Genomic DNA, 20,884 nt, shown 5'->3' with positions numbered 1-20,884 from the left:
GGGGAGACTTAAAAACGAACAAGACTTACAAGACTCTCAAATTTTCTCCCAATCATTGGGAAAATTCAGGAGAAATGAAGCAAGATTCAATTTTTTGCAGGCCCAGAAGATTAACATGTATGGTTTATGCACAAAGTGTAACTACACACAAGATATTAAAAAGCTTGTAAAGTATTTCATAAACTTATTTTCAACAACATAATTAACTTAATTCTGAAAAAAGAATATAACCAGAAATTATGCTACAATAAATACATGTATTTCATTACAATCACTTAAGTCCAGAAAACCACAAAAGTAATAAACGTAAGTAAGTCGCAATGAGGCCAACAGCATTATGTATCTATAGTTTTAAATCCTCCTGTTTATTTACCCTATGACAATGAAATCAATATTAAAGGATCAGGATTCCTAAATAAGGTGTTTATATTTAGAGAAAACCTTGTGGAACAGTTAAATTAATAGTGCTCACAAACCTACAAAGTCAGTAATTTTGCCTGCAACAAAATTTATATTAGAAACTCCCAAATAAATAAGCCCCTTTATAATAATTTAAAAACACACTGATCAGTTATGTGCCATATGCATTTAAATTATGGTTCGCAAAGTAAACATCTAGAACAATTCACAAAACTAAAAACCCAATCAGTGAAACAAACAAAACCCACAAAAAACTCTATCCACAAAACAAAAAGTATCCGCGGGTTTTGTATTCCCATTCTGTGCAAACAGCCAGAAAGTGCTCTTACAGAACTACCTCCCACCAAATTCATAAATTAATCCTTAATGCACAGTTTTGAAAAGGGAACTGCTCTTACCCAACACACTCAGGCTCTCTGTTTGGAAAACCTTCTGAAGTGGAGGAAAGTAAATGACCAATAACTGCCCCATTATAGATCCAAGGACAGCATAGCAGAACATTTTGTTACTGCAAAGTCCAATCTCAAACACAGATTTTGTCTGTAAAAATAAATAGCATGTTACAATGTACATGTAATCTTAATTATCTAGACAAGAAGCAACAATTTCTTTTCATCCAGATTTTTAGAAAAATGTAAAATATTACTGTTGACCTCTTAGATAATCCAAAGCAATTTCTTGAACAGGCTAATTAAATTTTCTCCCTGGTAAACAGAGTACAAGTCTTGTCTTCGTAGTCAACAACTTGCATATTGAGCTCACTATTCCACGAGTACAGCTCATCAGAAAAAGGTTACCCCTACACTATTCCGTGACAGATAAGACTGCAAATTACAGTAAATGTAGTAATGCATGCTATCACAAAATTTCAGACTTGTTTCCTCAAATTGAAAAAATATACACAGATAAAAAAATACAGAACAGTTTCAGAAATTTTCCTTGGACTGTGGGTTTATGATTATAAAATATAAAAGCTAAGTCCTTCAAGAAATTTCACATTCTGGTAAGGCTGCTGAACTGACAGATTTTCCAGGAAGAGAAAAAAAAAACAACCAAGTATATACAGCAATACAAAGGACCATCGCACTTTAATTCTCAATAACAACTTTCTTGCTTTTGTCAAAACACCACCATGTAAGTAAATTAACTTATCTGTAATTTAAGAAATCCTACTTAGTAAATACGTGAAACTCTGATGTGAAGCAAATCTGCAGGAAAACACTTGAAACAAACACAGCAAGATCTTTCCTCTAAGAAAACTCTGATTTTGGACAATATGAGTCACTCACCTGAGATCTAGAACTCAAAGCATTGAACATATCAAAAAAAACAAAACAGGTGAAAGTCATGGTTGTATCTCGTGGTGTTATTACATTGTCTCTTAACTGCCAACAAAAGAAAATGAAATTACTTTAGCATGCTTTAAACCCTCTACAATTAAACAAAGTCAATTAAATAAAATTGTTACAATAATTCTACAGTAAGTTTTACTATTTAGGAAATGAAAGCAAAAGTAACTTGTTTGCCCCAAGCTGATTTATTAAATCATACATCAAATATTACAAACCTGTAACTTAGATAAATTTGTAATTCCAACATATGATTAAATGAAGCCTCCTGACCAACATTTATTCAAGCACGTGGAATAGAAGGAATTCTATGATGCATTGCCAAATGTTCACGCAACATTTTTCTCTACTGGGAAAACAAAGTCAAATGGCTGTTTCATAATAATCTGGTTAGAAGATTTACATAATTTATTTCTATGGGCTAAGTTTCCAAAGTAGATTTGGAACCTAAAAATGTCTGTGTTAAAATAGAGACTGGGGACTAAAACTGTATTTTGCTTTTCAACAACTACTTTGAAAATCTTCCTCTCTACTCTGCTAATATTCAATAAGCATGGCAAAAACTCATTACTAAGTTCATATTAAATCTGAATTTCAACTGCTGGTATAAAAAGGATTTATTTTAAATTAGGTTATTACTGGTGTAAGTTTTGCACTTTTGACATACCTCTCTCCAGAAGACAAACAGTGTTCCACAGACGATAATTATGGATGAAACCAGTATTTTAACAATCAGGTTTTTGGTCAGAATGCTGTCCTTCAGATTTCTTGGAGGTTTTCGAATAATATCTTTATCCACAGGCTCCACCCCAAGGCTTACAATTAAAAGAACATCTTAAATTTTTTATCATCATAAAATTAATTCACTGCTTCTAACTTAAGGATCAGATTTTCTAAGTTGGAAAAAAAGAGGATTTAATGCTAGTTCCTCACCATCTCCCCCTCCACCATCTACTTGCAGTGAAGAGGGTCAGAAGAAGAACCCAGAGGGAAGCCAGAACCCTGCATGCAAGTTTCATGGGAATATCCATAGATCTTTGGGTATCCTTGCTGCCCCCATATAATTAGATACTAAAGCAAACTAAATAGAATTAACACAGAAACATAGTGCGAACATTGAAGATCACAGAGAAAGTTCACACAGAATCACACAGAATAACTAGGTTGGAAGAGACCTTCAAGATGATAGAGGCCAACCCATGCCCTCAACTAAACCATGGCACCGAGTGCCACGCCCAGTCTTTTCTCAAACACTTTCAGGACAGTGACTCCACTACCTCCCTGGGGAGATCATTCCAGTATATGATCACTCTTTCCATAAAAACTTTTTCCTAACATCCAACTTAAATTTCCTTTGGTGCAGTTTAAGACTGTCCTCTTGTTCTGTCAGCTGCTGCCTGGGTAGAGACCAACCTCCACCTGACTACAACCACCTTTCAGGAAGTTGTAGAGAGAGGTTTGCTCTTCCTGAAACATTTCACTGAAATTTAACACATCACAGTTCCCTTTATGAGCAACCATTTCTCTTGTTAAAATAAAAGGACTACAGAACCTAACAGAGTTAAGAGTAATTACCTACCTTTGAGCTGGAGGTCCATCCATAATAATATTGATCCATAAGATCTGCATGGCATTGAGAGGATTAGGAAAGTTCATTAATGTAGCCAGTGAGATTAAAGTCAGTGCTGCTATACTCCTGTTGAAAGAATCCATTTTTACAACTGTCAGCATGGAACATTTCTGAAGAGCCACTAATAACTGCTTTGTAATCAACACTTCAACTGTTTAAGAGTAGATACAGATTTTGACAGTGGGAGTCATGACTGACATTAAGTCAAACTTTTGAGGTAGAGCATGAAATCCTTTAGAATACTCATTCTGACACAGTCCATATTTAAAACAGCATTTCTCTGGCAATAAAAAGGCAGCAAAATTGCATTTTAAAAACCTCCCAAACTTTAGGTAACATTTCAGAGTTATCACTCACCATCACCTAATTGATTTTTTTATGAGGAACTGGGTCCTTGACTTTTCTTTTGCCAAAAGTGGAACTTCTAAATAGGGTTTTGAAAAACAAATCACTTTTCCACTCCTAATGTAAGCAAACTCACTCTGTGCACATGTCACTGGTTTGCCTGGTCAGTCAAGGCAAGGTACTACTCAAGCTCCCCAAAAACACCTACAACCACTCCTCATTACTAGCAAGATGAGAAGGCCAGGCCAAAAACTGTAAAACAGATTAGCTGGCTGCAAGCTCAGCATTAGAAACCTCTGTAAACAAGCATGCATCAACTACTCTCAGTCCAAGATTAAGAGGCTTCATAACCAAGAAGAAGAGAGCAAGGCTTATAATGATTCCAAATTTAGCACTGTACTGAACCCTATTATGTTCTCACTGCAAAGAGGGACAGGAAAAACCTAAGGGCAACTGGTTCATCAAAAACAGGTAAGCACACTTTCCTAGAACATCTACACTTAGTTATTTTTCAGCAGCAGATTCCTAGCCTAGTCCTGGTAAGACTAGACAGGACACTTGGTAAGACTGCAAGTATATGCCACTTCTTACAGTGTTTATGCAGGTAAACAAATTGGTCTTAACTGGGTTTTGTTGGGTTGGAAGTTTTTGCTGAGAATTTCTGTTGTTGTTGTTTTGGGGTTTTTTTGGGTGGCATTTGTTGTTTGTGGGTTGAGATTTTTATGGGGCTTTTTTGAGTTTGAGGTTTTAAGGTTTGGTTGGTTTTGTTTTTTTTTAACTTCTGCAAAATTTCAGACCCCTCTGAAATGTCATGAAGACTTCAAAAAAGTACATGAATGACATGGTGAAGAGGAAAACCATGTCCCTGAATCCAGATCCAATAATATAAACTCACAAAAAAATTGAAACTAAGGCTTAATAAACTCTTGTCCTCTTGTCTTACATACACATTATATAGCTAGCACATGAACCCTTACGGGCAAGGAAAGGAAATCAGTTTCATATAGTTAGCTCGTTCTACAAACCACTAAATGGTTTTCAGAAAAACTAACATCCTGATTCCCTGCTTTCCTCCATTTGAATACATGTTCTGGTTAAGGAGGGACTAACTACTCTCATTTAATCAAGGATCCAAAGGCAGCTATGCTGTTTCTCATCACCCCTTCAGTAACTGACTTTACACATCTCAACAGGAAGAACCATGACTGTTGAGTTTAAAATTACATGTCTGTTTATTGCACTATCTTCTGGGTCCTTAAAAATAAAACAAGCCACCAAATACAAAATAGTGAAAATTCAAAAGCACAGTATCAGCATCTAACTTGAAATTTACAGGAATTTATGCATCTGTTTCATGCTTTGATTCATTCACAAGAAATATCTGATACTGACAGCTTTTCAAACTTACGTGCTCAGTTGAAATCTAACAAAATTCTTTATATTATTATAAATTCCTTTACCCTCTTCAATTGCAGACCTGCAATTAAAAACAAAGATTACATTACTAGACAAATCCTTAAAACAAACCAAAAAAACTATTAATTTAAGCAGCAATAAAACCAGCAAGAAACAAATGGAATTGAGGCGCTTTTAACTTTGGCAGTCTTTGTTTTTCAACTAGACTATACAAACCCAAATTATACCGTGATTGTGAATAATCACAAGTTATTTTTCCAGATACTTAACTTTCAAAATGTAATTATTAAGAATAAGATCTCCTCTGTATTCAAAATTCACCACCATCTGTGATAAGAGCTTCTAAATCAAGTTAGATAATAAAAATAAAAAAAAATCCACAAACCCAAAAAGCCAACAAACCCTCTACACACACACTTTTAAAAAAACCCACAAAAATACAGCACGGCTTTAGAGGACCATGTATTCTTCCTTTACCAGAATGAAATATGTACACACCATCTTCACAACCCCTAGCATGCGTCACAACTTGCCTATCACATTATCACAATTACTGCAGTGAGAAAGGGTTTTCTGCTATCCAAATCAAGCCTACTTTGTTGCAAATAAAACTGATTTTTTTTCTTCCATTCACCCAGTAATTAAACAGCATTCCTTCAGCAACTTAAAACAGAAAAATTAAAATATGCAAAACTATGGAAATTCATACTTCTTTTTTCCTTAGCATTCAACACTCTTTCCTCTCTCCTACTGAGAGCTCTCCTGATGAAGTGAGCAAAATTGGATAACGCATTCCAGCAAAAACCTCACCAAGCCCACGTAAAGTACTTACTGCAGATGTCCTTCCTATGTACCCTTCTGACTATGTTAAAATGATTCCCTTCTCTGTTATGCTTTTGCACAACAGCACATTTCTTTTGGCTGAATTAGTGTGACAACCTCAGATCATCCTCTGACATACTGCTACATAGGTAGATTTTCTTATGCTGTACTTCTCCATTTCACTTCTTCCCAAGGGCTAAGTGCCATACTTTGGAACTGAAGTGTTCTGAGATTGATGCATAATTTCAAAATGAAGGCTATTTCACCAGACAGCAGTTCAGCTCTGTCAACAATCACTACCTTCAAAAGTCAGATGAATTAAAGTCAAAATAGGATAAGTTTAGCTAAGCTGTTTTTGAAATACACCAACCAAAACAAATGAAAAAGTACAAACAGCTGGTTACCAAATGCTAATAACCTATTTTCACCTGTTAGATTTCACTATCTAAATAGTTTTGTTTTTTTCCTTTTCTGAAATCACCACATTTAGGAATTGAAAATAAATGGAGATCTACATAATTTTTAAAAACTGAGTGCAATGCTCTGTAATTTTTTAATTAGTTTTATGCTTCTGAAGTACAAAATTGAATGAAATCTACTAACTGCTAATAGACTCACAACTTCACCTCAGGTATGTTTCTAAACATGCTAATACTCCTGACTGAGCAGAAAACTAATTTACAGCAGCTACAAGTTCAGGGAATCTTCTACTGGTTTAACCCAGGCAACACCTTATTAAAGCTATACAGTAGAAGAGATATACATAAAGGCCACCTACATTATTGTCTGAAAATCATCATCCACGAGGATCATATCTGCTGCCTCTTTACAAACATCTGTTCCAGTTTGTCCCATTGCTACACCAATATCTGCAGCCTTCAGAGCAACAGCATCATTCACTCCATCTCCTGTCATAGCTACTACGGCACCATTATTTTGCAGGGACTAAAGAGAAGGAAAAGAAATCAGGGATTGAAATAACCCATCCTATTAAAATTATTCTAGATACAAGGTTTATATCACTGCTCCCCCTCCTACATTTCTTATAATTGCACTGTAATGTCCTAAAGAAAAAAGCAGCTGCTTCTGTTCTAAATAATTTTTATACAAGATTTTGGGTTAAACTTCAGTTCATATAATCAGAGAGCCTAAATTTTAAAGTTAGGGTATATAAATTGCCTTTAGGGAAAGAAAAAATTCTAGAGAAAGACAGAAGATATTGTATTTCCATGTTACCATTATCACCTTCTTATAAGTCTTGCATGTATCCCTATGGTCTCAGTGTTTTGACTTTTCCTTATTTTCACTTTTCTGATTGTTCCAGTTACACTGAGTCCATCCTTCTTTGCTACCTTCTTTTGTTGAATTCTGAATAGAGGCATTGCCACAGACACGGCTTGAAATTCATTCCCTTTTATCTCATCTGACAAGTATCAGAAATATGGTTTTCAAGTCCCTAGTCAATTCAACTGCAACATGACACAAAATCTCAATCAAGCCCCAGCTCCCTACACAGAAGAAAGCACAATTTTACCTACCTATTCCTTACAGGCACTATGCATTTTTCTAGGTAATATTTTCAAGTACACTTCATTGCCAAATCAGATGCATATCTGATTTCATCTTGACACATTGTAGCACATTAAGTAAAGCAGCACAGGCAATACCCATAGCAACAGTCCAGCATTTGAGCCTCTCTAAGACATACCTTTATAATTTTCAATTTATGTCGGGGACTGGCTCTGTAGAATACCGCAACCTTTTAAAAGAGTAATGAAGTAGTGGTGAAATTTTCAGATATGTAAAGAATTGCATTGTATTCTATTAAGTTAGAGGGTAAAAATACAATCAAAGGCCAATTGTATTCTTGTTACCTCTTAAGCTGAAGCACCAGTGAGTTGTGTTTTCAATCGAGTGAAATCATTAATTTTAGAGAAGATTCAAAGTGTGCTCTGGTAAACAAAGTTAGTGCTATATATTTCAAGACAGAATATGCTATTTAAAAGCCTTCTAAAATAATGAAGCAATGGAGGCATAATGGCTTGGTGCTGGCCTTCCTGACTAAATTCATGCAGGCAATTGTGATGCTGAGTCTACAATCAATATCCTTTTCCTTATCAGCACAAGTGACAAGCTATTCAGGATATTTCAATTTTATTAGTGTATAGCATATCATTAACAGTAGAAGTTTTTAAAGCTAATTAAAAATTCTGACTTGGACAGACCAATTTTCAGGTTTTTCTTGGTCTCTGGACTTCTCTGTAAATTGAAATTTGAGCATGTGGAATTTAGTTTTTCATAATCTCCATACAGTTAGTATTTTTCCTTTTCAAGAAGCCTGACAAAAAACTAGATTTCTCATCAACCACTTTAGACTGTATACAGCTATCAATCTTGTTGGCTGATTTTAATTAATTCCTAGTAAGATTTTAACCAGACACCTAGAAAAGCAATTGGGTTAAAGGTCAAACATGTAAGTGAATTTGTATCTACTTCAGTTACTTAATGTGGGTATTTACAGCCCTTAAGAACACATACTAACAAATAAACCAAAAATTACTATTTGCCACACAATTCTTTCTTTTTCTCAGTTTCTGTGAGTCACTAAGAAAAGACAGAAAGCTGACATGCACATTTCTTGATTGCAAATACTGGCTTCTGGCTTGCTTACACCAGGCTCAACCATGTTGCAGTGCAATTTTGCAGTCCTCTGCAAATAGAGCAGCAATTTGATGCATGAATTTTGCAACATAGCTAAACCTGAATCCCTATTGCATTTGATTATGTCTTCACATTCATAACTTGGACATTGGTCAATCCATTTAGTTATTTAATAACTAAAAAGTATTAAGCAGTAACTTAATAAATAGACCCTTTAAAAATTCCCAACTAGCGACCTCAGATCAATCAAAATCATTAAAAACACAGACAAGTCTTCTCATGAATTACAAAAGAATGGACTGTCTGAACATGCAGACTCTAAGATTATATAAATGAACTGAGTTGCTCAGAAATAAAATGGCCTAATAACACAAAAAGGTGATGTTCACTAAGAGGTGGCAAAATGAAAGTTAAAGATAAAAAAACCCCTGAGTTATTAAAAGAGACAGAAGCAATAAACTCCCTAAAAAGATAACTGTGTAAGTTCAAAGAAATAGATTTTCATATTGGTCATATGTCAGACCAAAAAATACTTATTAGAACAATACTATTTGTAACTCTGAAGTCACATTTTAGCTTGCCACAGAAAAAAAAAGCATTTCTCACAATGTAAATGCATCCTTTGTCACATTTCAGTAATTAGCATATCGAAACAAACCTTTGGTGTTATTTGAGAAAGCTGCTGAATATCCAAATCATCTATCTCTTCTCCAGAGATTGCCTGTGAATTTTTGGAATACAATCCTAGTCGACTAGCTGTAAAAAAGTCATAAAAACCTTATTATGATAATTTACCCTTTTAAGACATTATATACCAATTTTGTTTTTCATCATACTATTTAATGCAGCATTTCAGATTTGAAATACCTGCAGCAGAATAACTTACTGTATTATTGATTCAGTGTTTTGGAGTAAATTAGATGAACTCTTGAGCAATAACAACATGCTACAAAGTCTATCCTAAATCAGACACTTATTTGCTTAGTCTTTTTAGGTCTAAAGGTCTGTAGTTGATTCTGTCAGGTGTCATATGAACAAATAGAGGAGTTCAGTCCCCTCAAAGAATTTACAGTTCAAAAATAACATGACAGAAAATGAAAAATAACATGAGGGAGACAAGGGAAAGAAAAAAAGCCTCTGATAAAATGTTCTGAGTTTGGGGATATACTCTTGATGTGCACATTCAACTGTTCATCATCCTGTTTGTAAAGAATTCTTATTCTGGCTAAAGTGCTTGCTCTTTAATGCATTATATTTAAACAAACTGCTTATAAGTTCTTTTTACTATATTTAGTAATGATACCTAAGGTTCAAACTTAGTTGTATGGACAAAACTGTACTAGACAGCACTGAAGTGCCATGTATCATTACTCCTCGTCACTGGCTCTTTTACTTTAATCCCTGTTGTCAGAGACAGGCATCTAAAGCTGAGGGTTGGGAGGGTAGTGGTGGTGTAACAGCAAGAGTCAGAAATCAAGCATATGCAAATAAATAAACAACATGAAAAAATACAGTTTCAAACAGTCAAAGTCATATATTAAACAAACCGGAAAAGCTGCTATTCAAAGCTGAAACCAAATTATCACTTCAGGCTAGGGTCCTGGGTTTTTAGAGTCTTTTTCCCCACTAATTCCACTGTGCCATACATTAATACAAAATACAGAACTCAGAAATGTTAAAGACTTATTATGCACACTTCCTAACAATTAGCTAAGCAGAAAACAAGAAAAGATAAAAGGAAGTGAACTATTCATACCAATGGCAACTGCAGTTTCCTGTGAATCTCCAGTAACCATTTTTATTGCAACTCCTGAGGTGATGAGTGTAGTAACAGCTTCTTTTACGCCAGTCCGTGGGGGATCGATTATTCCCACAAGCCCCAAAAAAGTCAGCTGTCCTAACTCAGGACCAGAAGCTAAAGCCAGAACTTTAAGAAGAAATAAAAATGATAAGATTTAAAATCAATGTTTATATCAGCATTTAAAAAAACTGTTTCAAGCTAACAGGCCAGCATAAAACAAAGGGCTGGAATTGATATTTTCCTTTTTTTAAACCTTGGTAGCAGCAATGCTGAGCATTCACAATAGCCTACTTATACACACTCTTGTCTTCTAAAGAACTCCTTACCAAACAGCCAGGTTTTAAAGATAACTTTCCTATTTATTCTCATCTCCAAGTGTTTATATTTTGACTGTGTAGAAAGAGAGCCTCACTTAGATTTGTGATTTCTCTGTGCATCTATTTTATGCATTAGGATGAAGTGGAGGATCAGTTAATATATTTATTTTTCTGCTTTTTAATTTTTTTATTTTTACCTTTTGAGAGGCAGATTTCATTGAGTACATGCTGAATAGTTTCTGGAATGTCTTTTAAAGTACGATTCTTAATTCAAATATATTTAAATGTCATCAGAGTTGTAAGGAAAAAGCAAGTTTGCTTCTTTCAAAACATTTCCCTTGATTTTTCTGACAGACCGAACAAATGACTGTTCAAATAAAACAGGAAAAAAATACCACTCCGAGCAGCTTCTAATAATTTGCATCTTGGGAAATTCCTGAACCACAGAGTACCCTCCCTTTAAAAAAAAATAAAAAGCTGTACATGGATTTAGCAGCCTAGAGATCTCTTTACAGAGGCCTAAGAAAGCCAGTCACATATGATCGTGGCCCATAATGAACTCCTGTCAATCACCTTGTGAAAAATATTTTGCTTTATCTAAAATTCTACACAACGTGTTAACACAAGATAATTCTAATGGTATCTCCTGACCTGCAATCAGTTTTGCTAGCCTAACTCATGAAGGAGACAGGAACCAAAGTAATGGACATATAAATACGTTCACATTAACCCCCCTCCCCCCACAGGCATCTCTAATAAGGTATGGAAGTCATTAAGTAGAAATGTACTGTTCAGTTATGGGCACTTGTAAGAGATGACAGGAGGCAACGGTGCCCTTTCTCACCCTCTGCAGTTTAATCATGTTAATCATGTTACTATACAGGCCTAATAGCTAAACAACACAGTGGCACTTACTGAACAAAAAACCCCCAACCAGTCAAAAAAGAAGATCCCAGTGTTTTGGGTTGCTCTTGTTTGTTGTTATGGACTTTAGGGTTGTTTTTTTCTTTAACAACAAGCAGTGGCCATTTAAACTGGAACAGCCTTACCTCTAAGCCCTGCAGAACCCATAGACATCATCTCTTGCTGGTATTGCTCCCTCTGCTGCTGCACCAGGGGTAGACTCTGTCCCTTACAGTTATACGATGTACAGTATCTAATGACTTGTTCATAAGCACCTTTCATAAAGCAAACCTCAGGTTTGTCCTAAAAGAAAAAAGAGCTGTTGTGTGCATGTGTATATGCATAACTACACATACACAAGTACATACACACATAGATATATGACAGATGCGTACTCTTCTTAACAATCTCAAGAACATAATGCAAACCAAACTTACACTACTAAACATAAAAAATCTGATCCTCTGAGTGTCTCTAGACAGCGTACATTCAAGAGTTGTAAAGTCAAAAGAGCCAAGCCAGTAATCAATATCTCATTTCAGTAGACATCAAACACAGGCACTGCAAGTCAGAGTTTACGGACTAAGAGGCCACGCAAAGGACAGAAATTCAACCTACATGGGACATTAGACCTGAAAGACCTTAAACTCATCATCAGAACAGCTCCACACGTCATTAAGCATCCCCTCCATTCTTGTACAAGGCCTAATAACTCTAATATTTTCCAGATAGCCATCTAGCCTTGAGATGATGATACGGGACTAAGAGTCCCCCACCTACCTCAAACAAAACTCCAAAGCTAAATCAACTCATTCCTTCCTTTCCTTCCCCCCTTTCCATTACGAAAGGCTGCTTCAGCTAAATTTCCAATCACTGGTCCTTCATTTTCTCTCGCTAAATTAAAAAGGGTTTTTTTAAATACACCTATTTTATTCCTGTGAAGTTATTTATATGCACAGCAGTCAAGTTACCTCAATCTTCCATGACAAGCTTAACTGATGAGAGTTCCAAGTTTCTAAATCCACGGTATTTTTTTAGTCTTCAAATAATTTATCTTCCCTTTAAATCTGTTACCAATTTTCCCACATGGAAAACAGCGATTGAAGTTTACCTGCTGTGTTCTGTGAATGCATTTGACAGCCATCCATTTCTGTTCTGAGCTGAAGGGATATTCAGCCTTCCTTATGTAGTCTTCCTGGACTCCATCTAAACCCATCTGTATAAAACAGATACAGAGTACCACCACAATGTCAGGACCTTTTCTTTTCAAATAGGCATGACATTTGAAGACTTGCTGAAACACCTTAGTTAGCAAACATCACTTAATTAAAGAACAATTTCATCTCCAAAGCTGCCTTCTGAGCAATGGTCCAATTTACACAGACTTCTTGACAAACTAGCACTGAAAACACCTAGAAACTTCTTCCAGGCATCACCATGAGCCTTAATACATTTCTCAGTAGCTGTAATGGGTGTGTCACAGCATTACACAAAATAGCAATAACAACCCTCCCCCCCACCCCACCCCAAAAAGAAAAAAACCCAAACACTTCAGCACAGTGTCCACAATTCAAAAGCCCTGCACTTAAGAGGCACTGTAAATTCTGCAGTCACAAATACAATTATCACCTTCCCTCTGCTACTGATGTGAAACTGGGAAAGAGACAGTACAGTCAATATTCAACAGGCAAATCAGTTTGTGGCAGGTAAAAAGACAGTACTAAGTGCAAAAAGATGAAAATAGAGATTTTACTTCACTCGTAAATATTTTTTTCTGATCCTTCAGAACGCCCAAGATTTACAAGAAAAACATAGGAGATGAGCAGTTGCAATACAAATCTAGGAGATCCAAAAGAGAAGAAAATGAGAAAAACAAAGCCACAACTTATTTCTACACATTTCCCACCTGCCATGAATCCAAAAAGCACTATCAAGTACACACCTTCATAGCAAGTGCAATTAAAGCCCCTTCTGTTGGCTTCCCCATCAATGTGTTGTTTCTAATCAAGGCATCATTGCATACACAACCAGCCTAAAAGATGAGGAAGGAAAGGGAAGAAAACAGAACACAAAGTAAATGCCACACAAAGCTCTCGTGCTACATCATCAGTTAAAACTCACCTTTCTTTGCCAAGATCTTACCTCCACAATTTTGCTAATGGATGGGTTGTTATAACCATGAATAACTTCACCATCAAGCATCACTTCTCCAAACCTGTTATAACCTACTCCAGTAACCTGCAAGACAAGCAGCCAGAGGCAGCATGCAACGCAGCATTCACCAGGTTAACTGCTCTCAGCTTTTTATTACAAACTACAGCAGAATTTCAAAAGGTCATTCATAATGACTGCTTTTACTCAGTGCGCATGAATTCTTCTTACTCAGCTTCTAATGCAGCAACACTCTGAGTTCAATAAAATATATTAGACACTAATTTCTTTAAACAGTATCAATCTATCCTTAGCATAAATAAATGTAGTATATGTTGTTTCCATACAGTATTAGGCATGCTTTCTTTTTTCTTCTTTCTTTTGCTTTCTAACTTCTTCCTCCTATTTGTCTTGACTCTGATTAACAATGCATAACCCCTGCAGGGGAGTGTCATTACAGAGCAGAGTCCTATTACCATGGAGTTATTAAACAAAAAAAAGAAACAGTTGAACAGCCTCTGAGTTTAGACATCAGAAAGGTGTTAAAATCAGTAAAATTGTATTTTTAGTGCATAAAACCAGGTATCCTACTAGGATCCCAGAAGTCTTCATACCTACAGCATTTCCAGCTAATATATTTCACAGCCATTTTAAAGTTCTCTTTCCATTAGGAAAAAGGAGTTGATTTGACCCAGATGCAACGGTGCTACTAGCAGTATTCATATAGACTTTTAGCAATAAAAAACCAAATATCAGGATATGTAAGAAAATATGGGCAATTAATAGGAAACAATGTGAATAAAATTACTATTAAAATAAAACCCTGATCAAGGATCTTGAGAATTTAAGAACTTGATTAAAACATTCCTATGAGCCCACATCCAGTTACACCTCACTGCTTTTCCATTCCCGCTGCGTTTGCTTCTCTTTTGTGGATTTAAATCATTGGTCTCTCCAGCAACTCCCTAATCTCAACAATCACTGTTTCATGTCCTGATCCTACTTGCAAGTCCATCCATTATAAAAAAGCAAGAATGACAGTGCATATTCAGTATGAACAGTTCACACAATAAACTGTCTTTTAGGCAAAAAGTTGGATATCTCCACTTTAAATGTTAGGAACATGTAAATTTTAGGGGGTTTTCTTTGGACCTGAAACAGCAAAATAGCCTCAACTTTCTGTACTGAATAAAAACACAATCTCTCAACTTGTCTGTGCATCTTAGCATCTGTCTCTTACTGTGTGTGACATACAGTCACCAAAAGTTTTAAGAACTTAATATACATTTCAAAAATATAAAATATATATAAATTTATATATGTAAATATGACAAATGCTTCTGTAACCAGAGAAGGCTTGCATAGCACAGCTCAAAGGCTGCATACTAAAATGAACTGAGGGACAGGAGTTTAGTACAACAAATTTATTCTTTCTTAACTGACAATTTACCTGCAGTATAGTCCAGGATGTTACACACAACAAAATAAAAAAGTAAATTCAAGTCTAAGTGTCACACTACATACCTCAGCATGTTGTCCATCAGAAGTAAAAATATGGGTAACAGTCATCTCATTCTTTGTCAGAGTTCCAGTTTTATCTGAACAAATGACATTGCAACAACCTGAAATAACAAATTAACATTTATAAGACAATTCTTGTTTAGAACAATCTGAGTAACTAACAAAGACAAAAATATGCAAGCTGAGCAAATTTCTATAAATATTGCAGCTGTCTGTGAAAAAGAACAAGTGAGAGACAGCAAGTTTTCAAATACTAATGAATAATTGTACAAGATTCTTTGAGAGTTTGTCCAATAAATAAAAAAACTCCTCCAAACTAATTTAAATCCCAAATTCACAATTTATACAAAATGTGTCCACTCACTACCTCCCTTTTATTTTATTCTGCTGTACCTCAAGCTATGTTACTGAAATCTCAGTTGTGATTCCTGGTGAGGAGAAAAACTATGAGCCTGCTTTACAGAATTAATTCTTCTTTATTAAAATGTACAACATGTATTTAACACTAGACACACTATCTGTCATGCAAGTGTTACACTAGTAAGTCACAAGTGTGATTTACTAATAAGCCTGAAAATTTTAATAATCTTGAAAATATTACAAAAATGTAAGATTTGTATGTGCCTTTTTAACTCGGGAATGGAAATTCTGAGAGTGTTACAGCATCTTGCCATTTCTGGACATGACAGCAGGAACTGTACGAGCAACAAAAAAAATCTTACAACACTAGTGAAAATCTGATAGAGGCACCGAGAAAAAAAATTCCCAATCTTCAAATCGTAAAAAGGAATTCAGATGCGGCAGAATTATTTAGCTTAGTATTTCTATTTCTTTTCCATGTTCTGTGCTTTACATGTTTTATCACTCAACCTACATACAGAACTTCTTTGAGCTTTAAAGTTTTAAAATGATTTTGCAGTCTAATATGAGCAGCATATTAGCACATCCCGAAGGTGCATTATGATTACAAAGCTTTTTCTAATATTCAAATATGGATTTGTTTTCAACTGTCAATATCAATCCTAAATTCACACCAAGAAGTTAAAGCTTCAAAAATATTTTATAAGTCTCATTTAAGAAGAACATCTTACAGCAAACAGTTTAGCGTATTGCTAGCATGGCATGCTATTAATTGGCAGATTCTTTATTTCAGTTCAAAAAAACATAGTTAAAAGGCCCATAGAAACATCTCCCTGAATTGCTCCAGTGTAACATACATTCAATTTAGGAATGTTTTAGAGATGCCAACACACTGCTAGCAAAATAAGAATACCTGCTTTGTTTTCCTTGGAAGTCATTATTACTTCCTACTCAAAAACATTATCTCTAAGTTAATCTAGTCATACCTAACGTTTCAACAATAGGCAGCTTTTTTACAATAGCCCGTTTCTTCACCATTCTCATCACACCAAGGGCCAGTGTCACCGTTACCACAATTGGGAGTCCTTCAGGGATTGCAGCCACAGCCAAACTGTAATGGAAGTAAATACACAGATCTGTTTAAAATGTCATACAGGAATTCACAATAGTGATGAATTTACAGTTCAGAACATTGTTTCTGTAGATGACTGGTCACTGAGATTAAAACAGAAAAGGAGTTGCCATACGATTCTCGTTATATAGCATTCATTATAAGAAACCCGCTGAAGACAGCAACAAATGAAATAAATTAGATCATTTCTACTCATTATTTATGCAAAAGTACGAAGAAATGCAGGGGAGAGGGAGAGATCAATTGTACATCTGTTTTGCCTACACAAAACACTAATTAGGCTGTGCAAGGCAGCCAAGATTGTGAAGAATAAGTGTAGTCAGCACTAAACAGAACTGGGAAATGCCACCACTGATCCACAATTGCTACTGCCAGATCATGATGTGGCAGCAAATTAAGTGAGGAAATGGCCTTGAAGGTCATTTTAAAAACAAACAAATAAAAAACTTGATGACTACATAAACAAGGTCATAACTCATTAGGCAATGCTCAAAGATGCAGTTCCTGGGTTTCTTTTCTCCCCTTCACAAATGCATAATTCTTCAGAGTCTGATCCTGTCACTTAAAGAAACCTTTCCGCCTTATGCACTGCCCATGTAATCACCACCCCTACAACTTTTCCAGAAGTATGGAGTTAGACCATCTAAATTCAGTGCTGCTCTCAACGAACACACTGGGATTAAGTTTGCATAATACAGTAGAAGATGAGTTATTGAACTACATGACACAAAGCTTGCAAGTAACTTAGTGTTGTCATATGCCTTGTAAAATTACAGCTACTTTATTTACTCAGTAACAAAAATTCAAACTGCACAACTCTACTGCCTGTTTGCAGACATTCCATGAGACACTCAGAAATCACCATATGAATGTCAAGTTTAAGAGACTGACAGGAACACACTGCATCATTAAAAATATGTAAGAATTTCCTTTTCTATTTTCATTCTGAATTACTTACATGAAGTTAAGAGCAGTGTATGTAAGCATATTATAAAATAGATCACTAGCTTTCAAACATTTGCTGTAATGTATGACCTACATTATTTCAAAACATAAATCTTACCTCACACCAATTGTGAACATATCAAGGATATGCTTTCCTTGCAACCAGCCAACTAGCATAATAACTCCTATAAGGAAAACAGTCAAGGGGATAAACATAAAACCAGCATGTACTGTAACCTCATGGAGACAAGAAAAAATTCAAATAACCAGAACAAAACTTACCATTGTGCTATCCATAAAAATTTATTATTTATTTCACTGTTATGATTCCATTAGTGTGGCAAAGATGAAGAAAGTATTAGCCAGTCAAGTTGCCCAACCATATCTCTAAGTGAGGTACTCACTTATGCACACTTGGAATCAGAATCCAAGACATGTTGCAATTTAAAAGGAAGTGTTTGGAGGACAAAGTCAGTAAAACACATTTGCAGGAAAAAGCAAGTAAACACCCTTACGATTAGAGTTATGTCACATTATGCAATTTTCAGATAACTAGTGGCATGAACTCAATGTGACCAATGAAATCAGGAGCTAAAAGATTTTTAGAGATTTAGTCTGCCATTTCCCAGGCCATTAGATAATCTTTTGCAATTATTATCTTACCTATTATACCAAAGGAATACAAGGAAAGCTGTTTTCCCAAGAGATCCATGCTCTTCTGCAGAGGCGTCTTTGGAGCCTTGATGAATGGCAAACAAGCAGCAGTTAACAAATGGACTGCATCACATTTTACTTCACAGATGTAAAATTCAAGACAGTCAGTAAATAAGATGCAGTTATACCCTGTATTTTCATATATTTACTTTAGGAAAACCGACTGTTCTTTCACAGAATTCAGTGAGATTCAAAAATACTTGAATTAAATGAAGTATTTATTAGAAATAAATAGGGCTTTGTGATATCTGCAACAAATTAATATAAAAAGTCTTACCAAAAAATTTCATTTAAAAACCAAAACCTCACGCCAACTACAAGCCACCACACTTCCCTCCAGATCAAAAGGTTCTTGGTAGCAAGAATAAAACTGATTTTCAAAACAGAAGCATTAGAGCCTAGAAGGCTAGTTATATCTCAGAAGGAATGTTTTAATCATCTACAGAAAATTCAATTTAGCAAAACAGAAAGCTATGTAAATATTTAGACAGGTTTATTTTCACAGTTACCTCTTTAGGTCAGCTATAGATATTTTGTTGCACTGAATTAAATTACTACTTTCATGACCAAGACCTAAGATTTGCTTCACTAGAGCAAAGGAAAATACTGAAAGCAATGTATATTAAACTAAGTTCCTATGGAATAAATTCAAAGTTTTAATGAATGAAATACACAGTTTCAAACTACGTCTTTGCTTCTAAATATCTTCTCTTACCTCTTCTGCTTGCATCATTTTGAAAACCTCCCCAAATTCAGAGTTTTCTCCTGTTCCAATAACTATCCCCTTAAAAAAAAAAAAAAAAAACAACATAAAGCCAAATCAAGTCTGAAGTTTTAGTGTTAATGGTTGTTATTGACAGATTTTACTCCAATCATGGGCAAATGCCATTAACCCAATACAAATTTTAACTGTTTACAGAATTAGTTCTGGATACAAGTCAGAATTTTTTCCTAAAATCCTTTTGCCTCAGTGAAACAAATTGCTTTTTTGTGCACTGCTGAAGCACTTACTAACTACCAGTAGCCAAACTCAAACTGGTAACACCCAACACTAGCCAGAACCATATTTTCTGTTACACATTTTCAAACACATGAGTGTACCTCTAAAAGCAAAACACCTTAGACAGAGGAGTTTTACATCATCTACTCCCTATGAATTTGAGCTCTCATGGCCACAGTTTTCTTATTAAACTTAGTGTATGAAAAAGCACCAGCGAGAAAAGCTCTGCAAAGTATCACACTAATCACTGGGAGGTAAACTTAAAAATTAAGAGCTGTCTTCAAAGAATTGAAACATGGAATATGTCCTTCTCTCTCCATAATGGTTTTACCTTTGCTTTTCCACATCTGACCAATGTCCCCATGAAAGCGATATTGCTCCTAGAAGTAAGGTCTCCATTGGTTGCAGCTGGCTGAGGAGCTGTAGATTTAGAGCAAGGAGCTGTCTCACCTGTGAGACTGGATTCATCAATAGAAAGGTCCACAGCCTTTGAAAACAAAATACATAAAAAGCATGACAATATTTTGTAAGCATTTGGAAGTGTAAAGGCAAGTTTCACAATTTTGACCATTAAAATATAACCAATTTATTCATATGATAATGAGACATGTCAATATTTTAAGAATCATCAAAGCAACAAGCACTCCTACAAAACTCTCACCAGAGTCAAAGATGGAAGATGAAGATGCCATATTGCTACTGTTCAGATTTAGCCATGAGCTCTGAAGTATTTATCACCACTACCAAAAGGAATTGTGTTTCAAGTCTACACTCTTATAGGTATGTTAGTTTTTGATTCAATACACTGGCTTTAGAGAAGATGATCAGAAAACTCGATGGACCACTCATTAACATATAGAAAACCTAGGCTAGAAAAGATCTGCAAATTCATTTTGAAAATCAAGATTGTCCCCAAAAAAATCAGACCAGTGAAGAAAAGTTTTCACTTATACAAATGCCTTTCCAAAGTAAATAGTGCATAGTTACCCCTTCTGTTTTCTAGAACAGCATCAATGAGAATATGCAGAACAAATCTGGTTCTTTCTCTGAAAAGATGATCTCTGTAATTTCTTTTTAAAACCCACCACCCTGTAGCAATGCCCAGTAGACAAAAGAGGAAAATAAGATGACATGCTCTTATTTTCAAATGATGTGCAAGAGTGGTTTACAATGGAAAGAAAATCTCTTCTAGTGAAGGGCTGCAGACATCTGAGAAGCTTCTAATTCCATTTCTGCTTTCCTTTGCAAGAGGCCTGAGCATGCGGCTATCTTAGCATGGTATCAGATATAAGCAAGCAAGTAGGTGCTGCTGCAACAGCAGTTTCATAACAATGCAGGGACTACACAATTGCCAAGGGAAGCAGTATGTTCACAGTCATAAAAAATAAACCCGTTCA

At 35.4% G+C, this 20,884-nt stretch overlaps 1 protein-coding gene across 2 annotated transcripts in view; it reads right to left on the bottom strand.

The window, feature by feature from the left end:
• Nucleotides 1-20,884, bottom strand: part of ATP2C1 (ATPase secretory pathway Ca2+ transporting 1) — a 48,263-nt gene that overhangs the window by 5,540 nt on the left and 21,839 nt on the right. For both annotated transcript variants that reach the window (XM_062509232.1, XM_062509221.1), the window contains 19 exons: nucleotides 19,819-19,974; nucleotides 19,203-19,271; nucleotides 18,437-18,512; nucleotides 17,892-17,958; nucleotides 16,683-16,807; nucleotides 15,340-15,437; nucleotides 13,807-13,902; nucleotides 13,607-13,696; nucleotides 12,776-12,880; nucleotides 11,811-11,967; nucleotides 10,400-10,570; nucleotides 9,302-9,399; nucleotides 7,691-7,741; nucleotides 6,761-6,927; nucleotides 5,153-5,221; nucleotides 3,349-3,465; nucleotides 2,437-2,584; nucleotides 1,710-1,805; nucleotides 819-960 (listed from right to left, as the gene is read on the bottom strand). In XM_062509232.1, the coding sequence (XP_062365216.1) occupies nucleotides 819-960; nucleotides 1,710-1,805; nucleotides 2,437-2,584; nucleotides 3,349-3,465; nucleotides 5,153-5,221; nucleotides 6,761-6,927; nucleotides 7,691-7,741; nucleotides 9,302-9,399; nucleotides 10,400-10,570; nucleotides 11,811-11,967; nucleotides 12,776-12,880; nucleotides 13,607-13,696; nucleotides 13,807-13,902; nucleotides 15,340-15,437; nucleotides 16,683-16,807; nucleotides 17,892-17,958; nucleotides 18,437-18,512; nucleotides 19,203-19,271; nucleotides 19,819-19,974 (2,098 nt within the window). The remainder of the gene's footprint in view (nucleotides 1-818; nucleotides 961-1,709; nucleotides 1,806-2,436; nucleotides 2,585-3,348; nucleotides 3,466-5,152; nucleotides 5,222-6,760; nucleotides 6,928-7,690; nucleotides 7,742-9,301; nucleotides 9,400-10,399; nucleotides 10,571-11,810; nucleotides 11,968-12,775; nucleotides 12,881-13,606; nucleotides 13,697-13,806; nucleotides 13,903-15,339; nucleotides 15,438-16,682; nucleotides 16,808-17,891; nucleotides 17,959-18,436; nucleotides 18,513-19,202; nucleotides 19,272-19,818; nucleotides 19,975-20,884) is intronic.

This window comes from Cinclus cinclus, chromosome 1, assembly GCF_963662255.1.
Source record: "Cinclus cinclus chromosome 1, bCinCin1.1, whole genome shotgun sequence".
NCBI lineage: Eukaryota > Metazoa > Chordata > Aves > Passeriformes > Cinclidae > Cinclus > Cinclus cinclus.
This window is presented reverse-complemented; position numbering and strand designations above follow the sequence as displayed.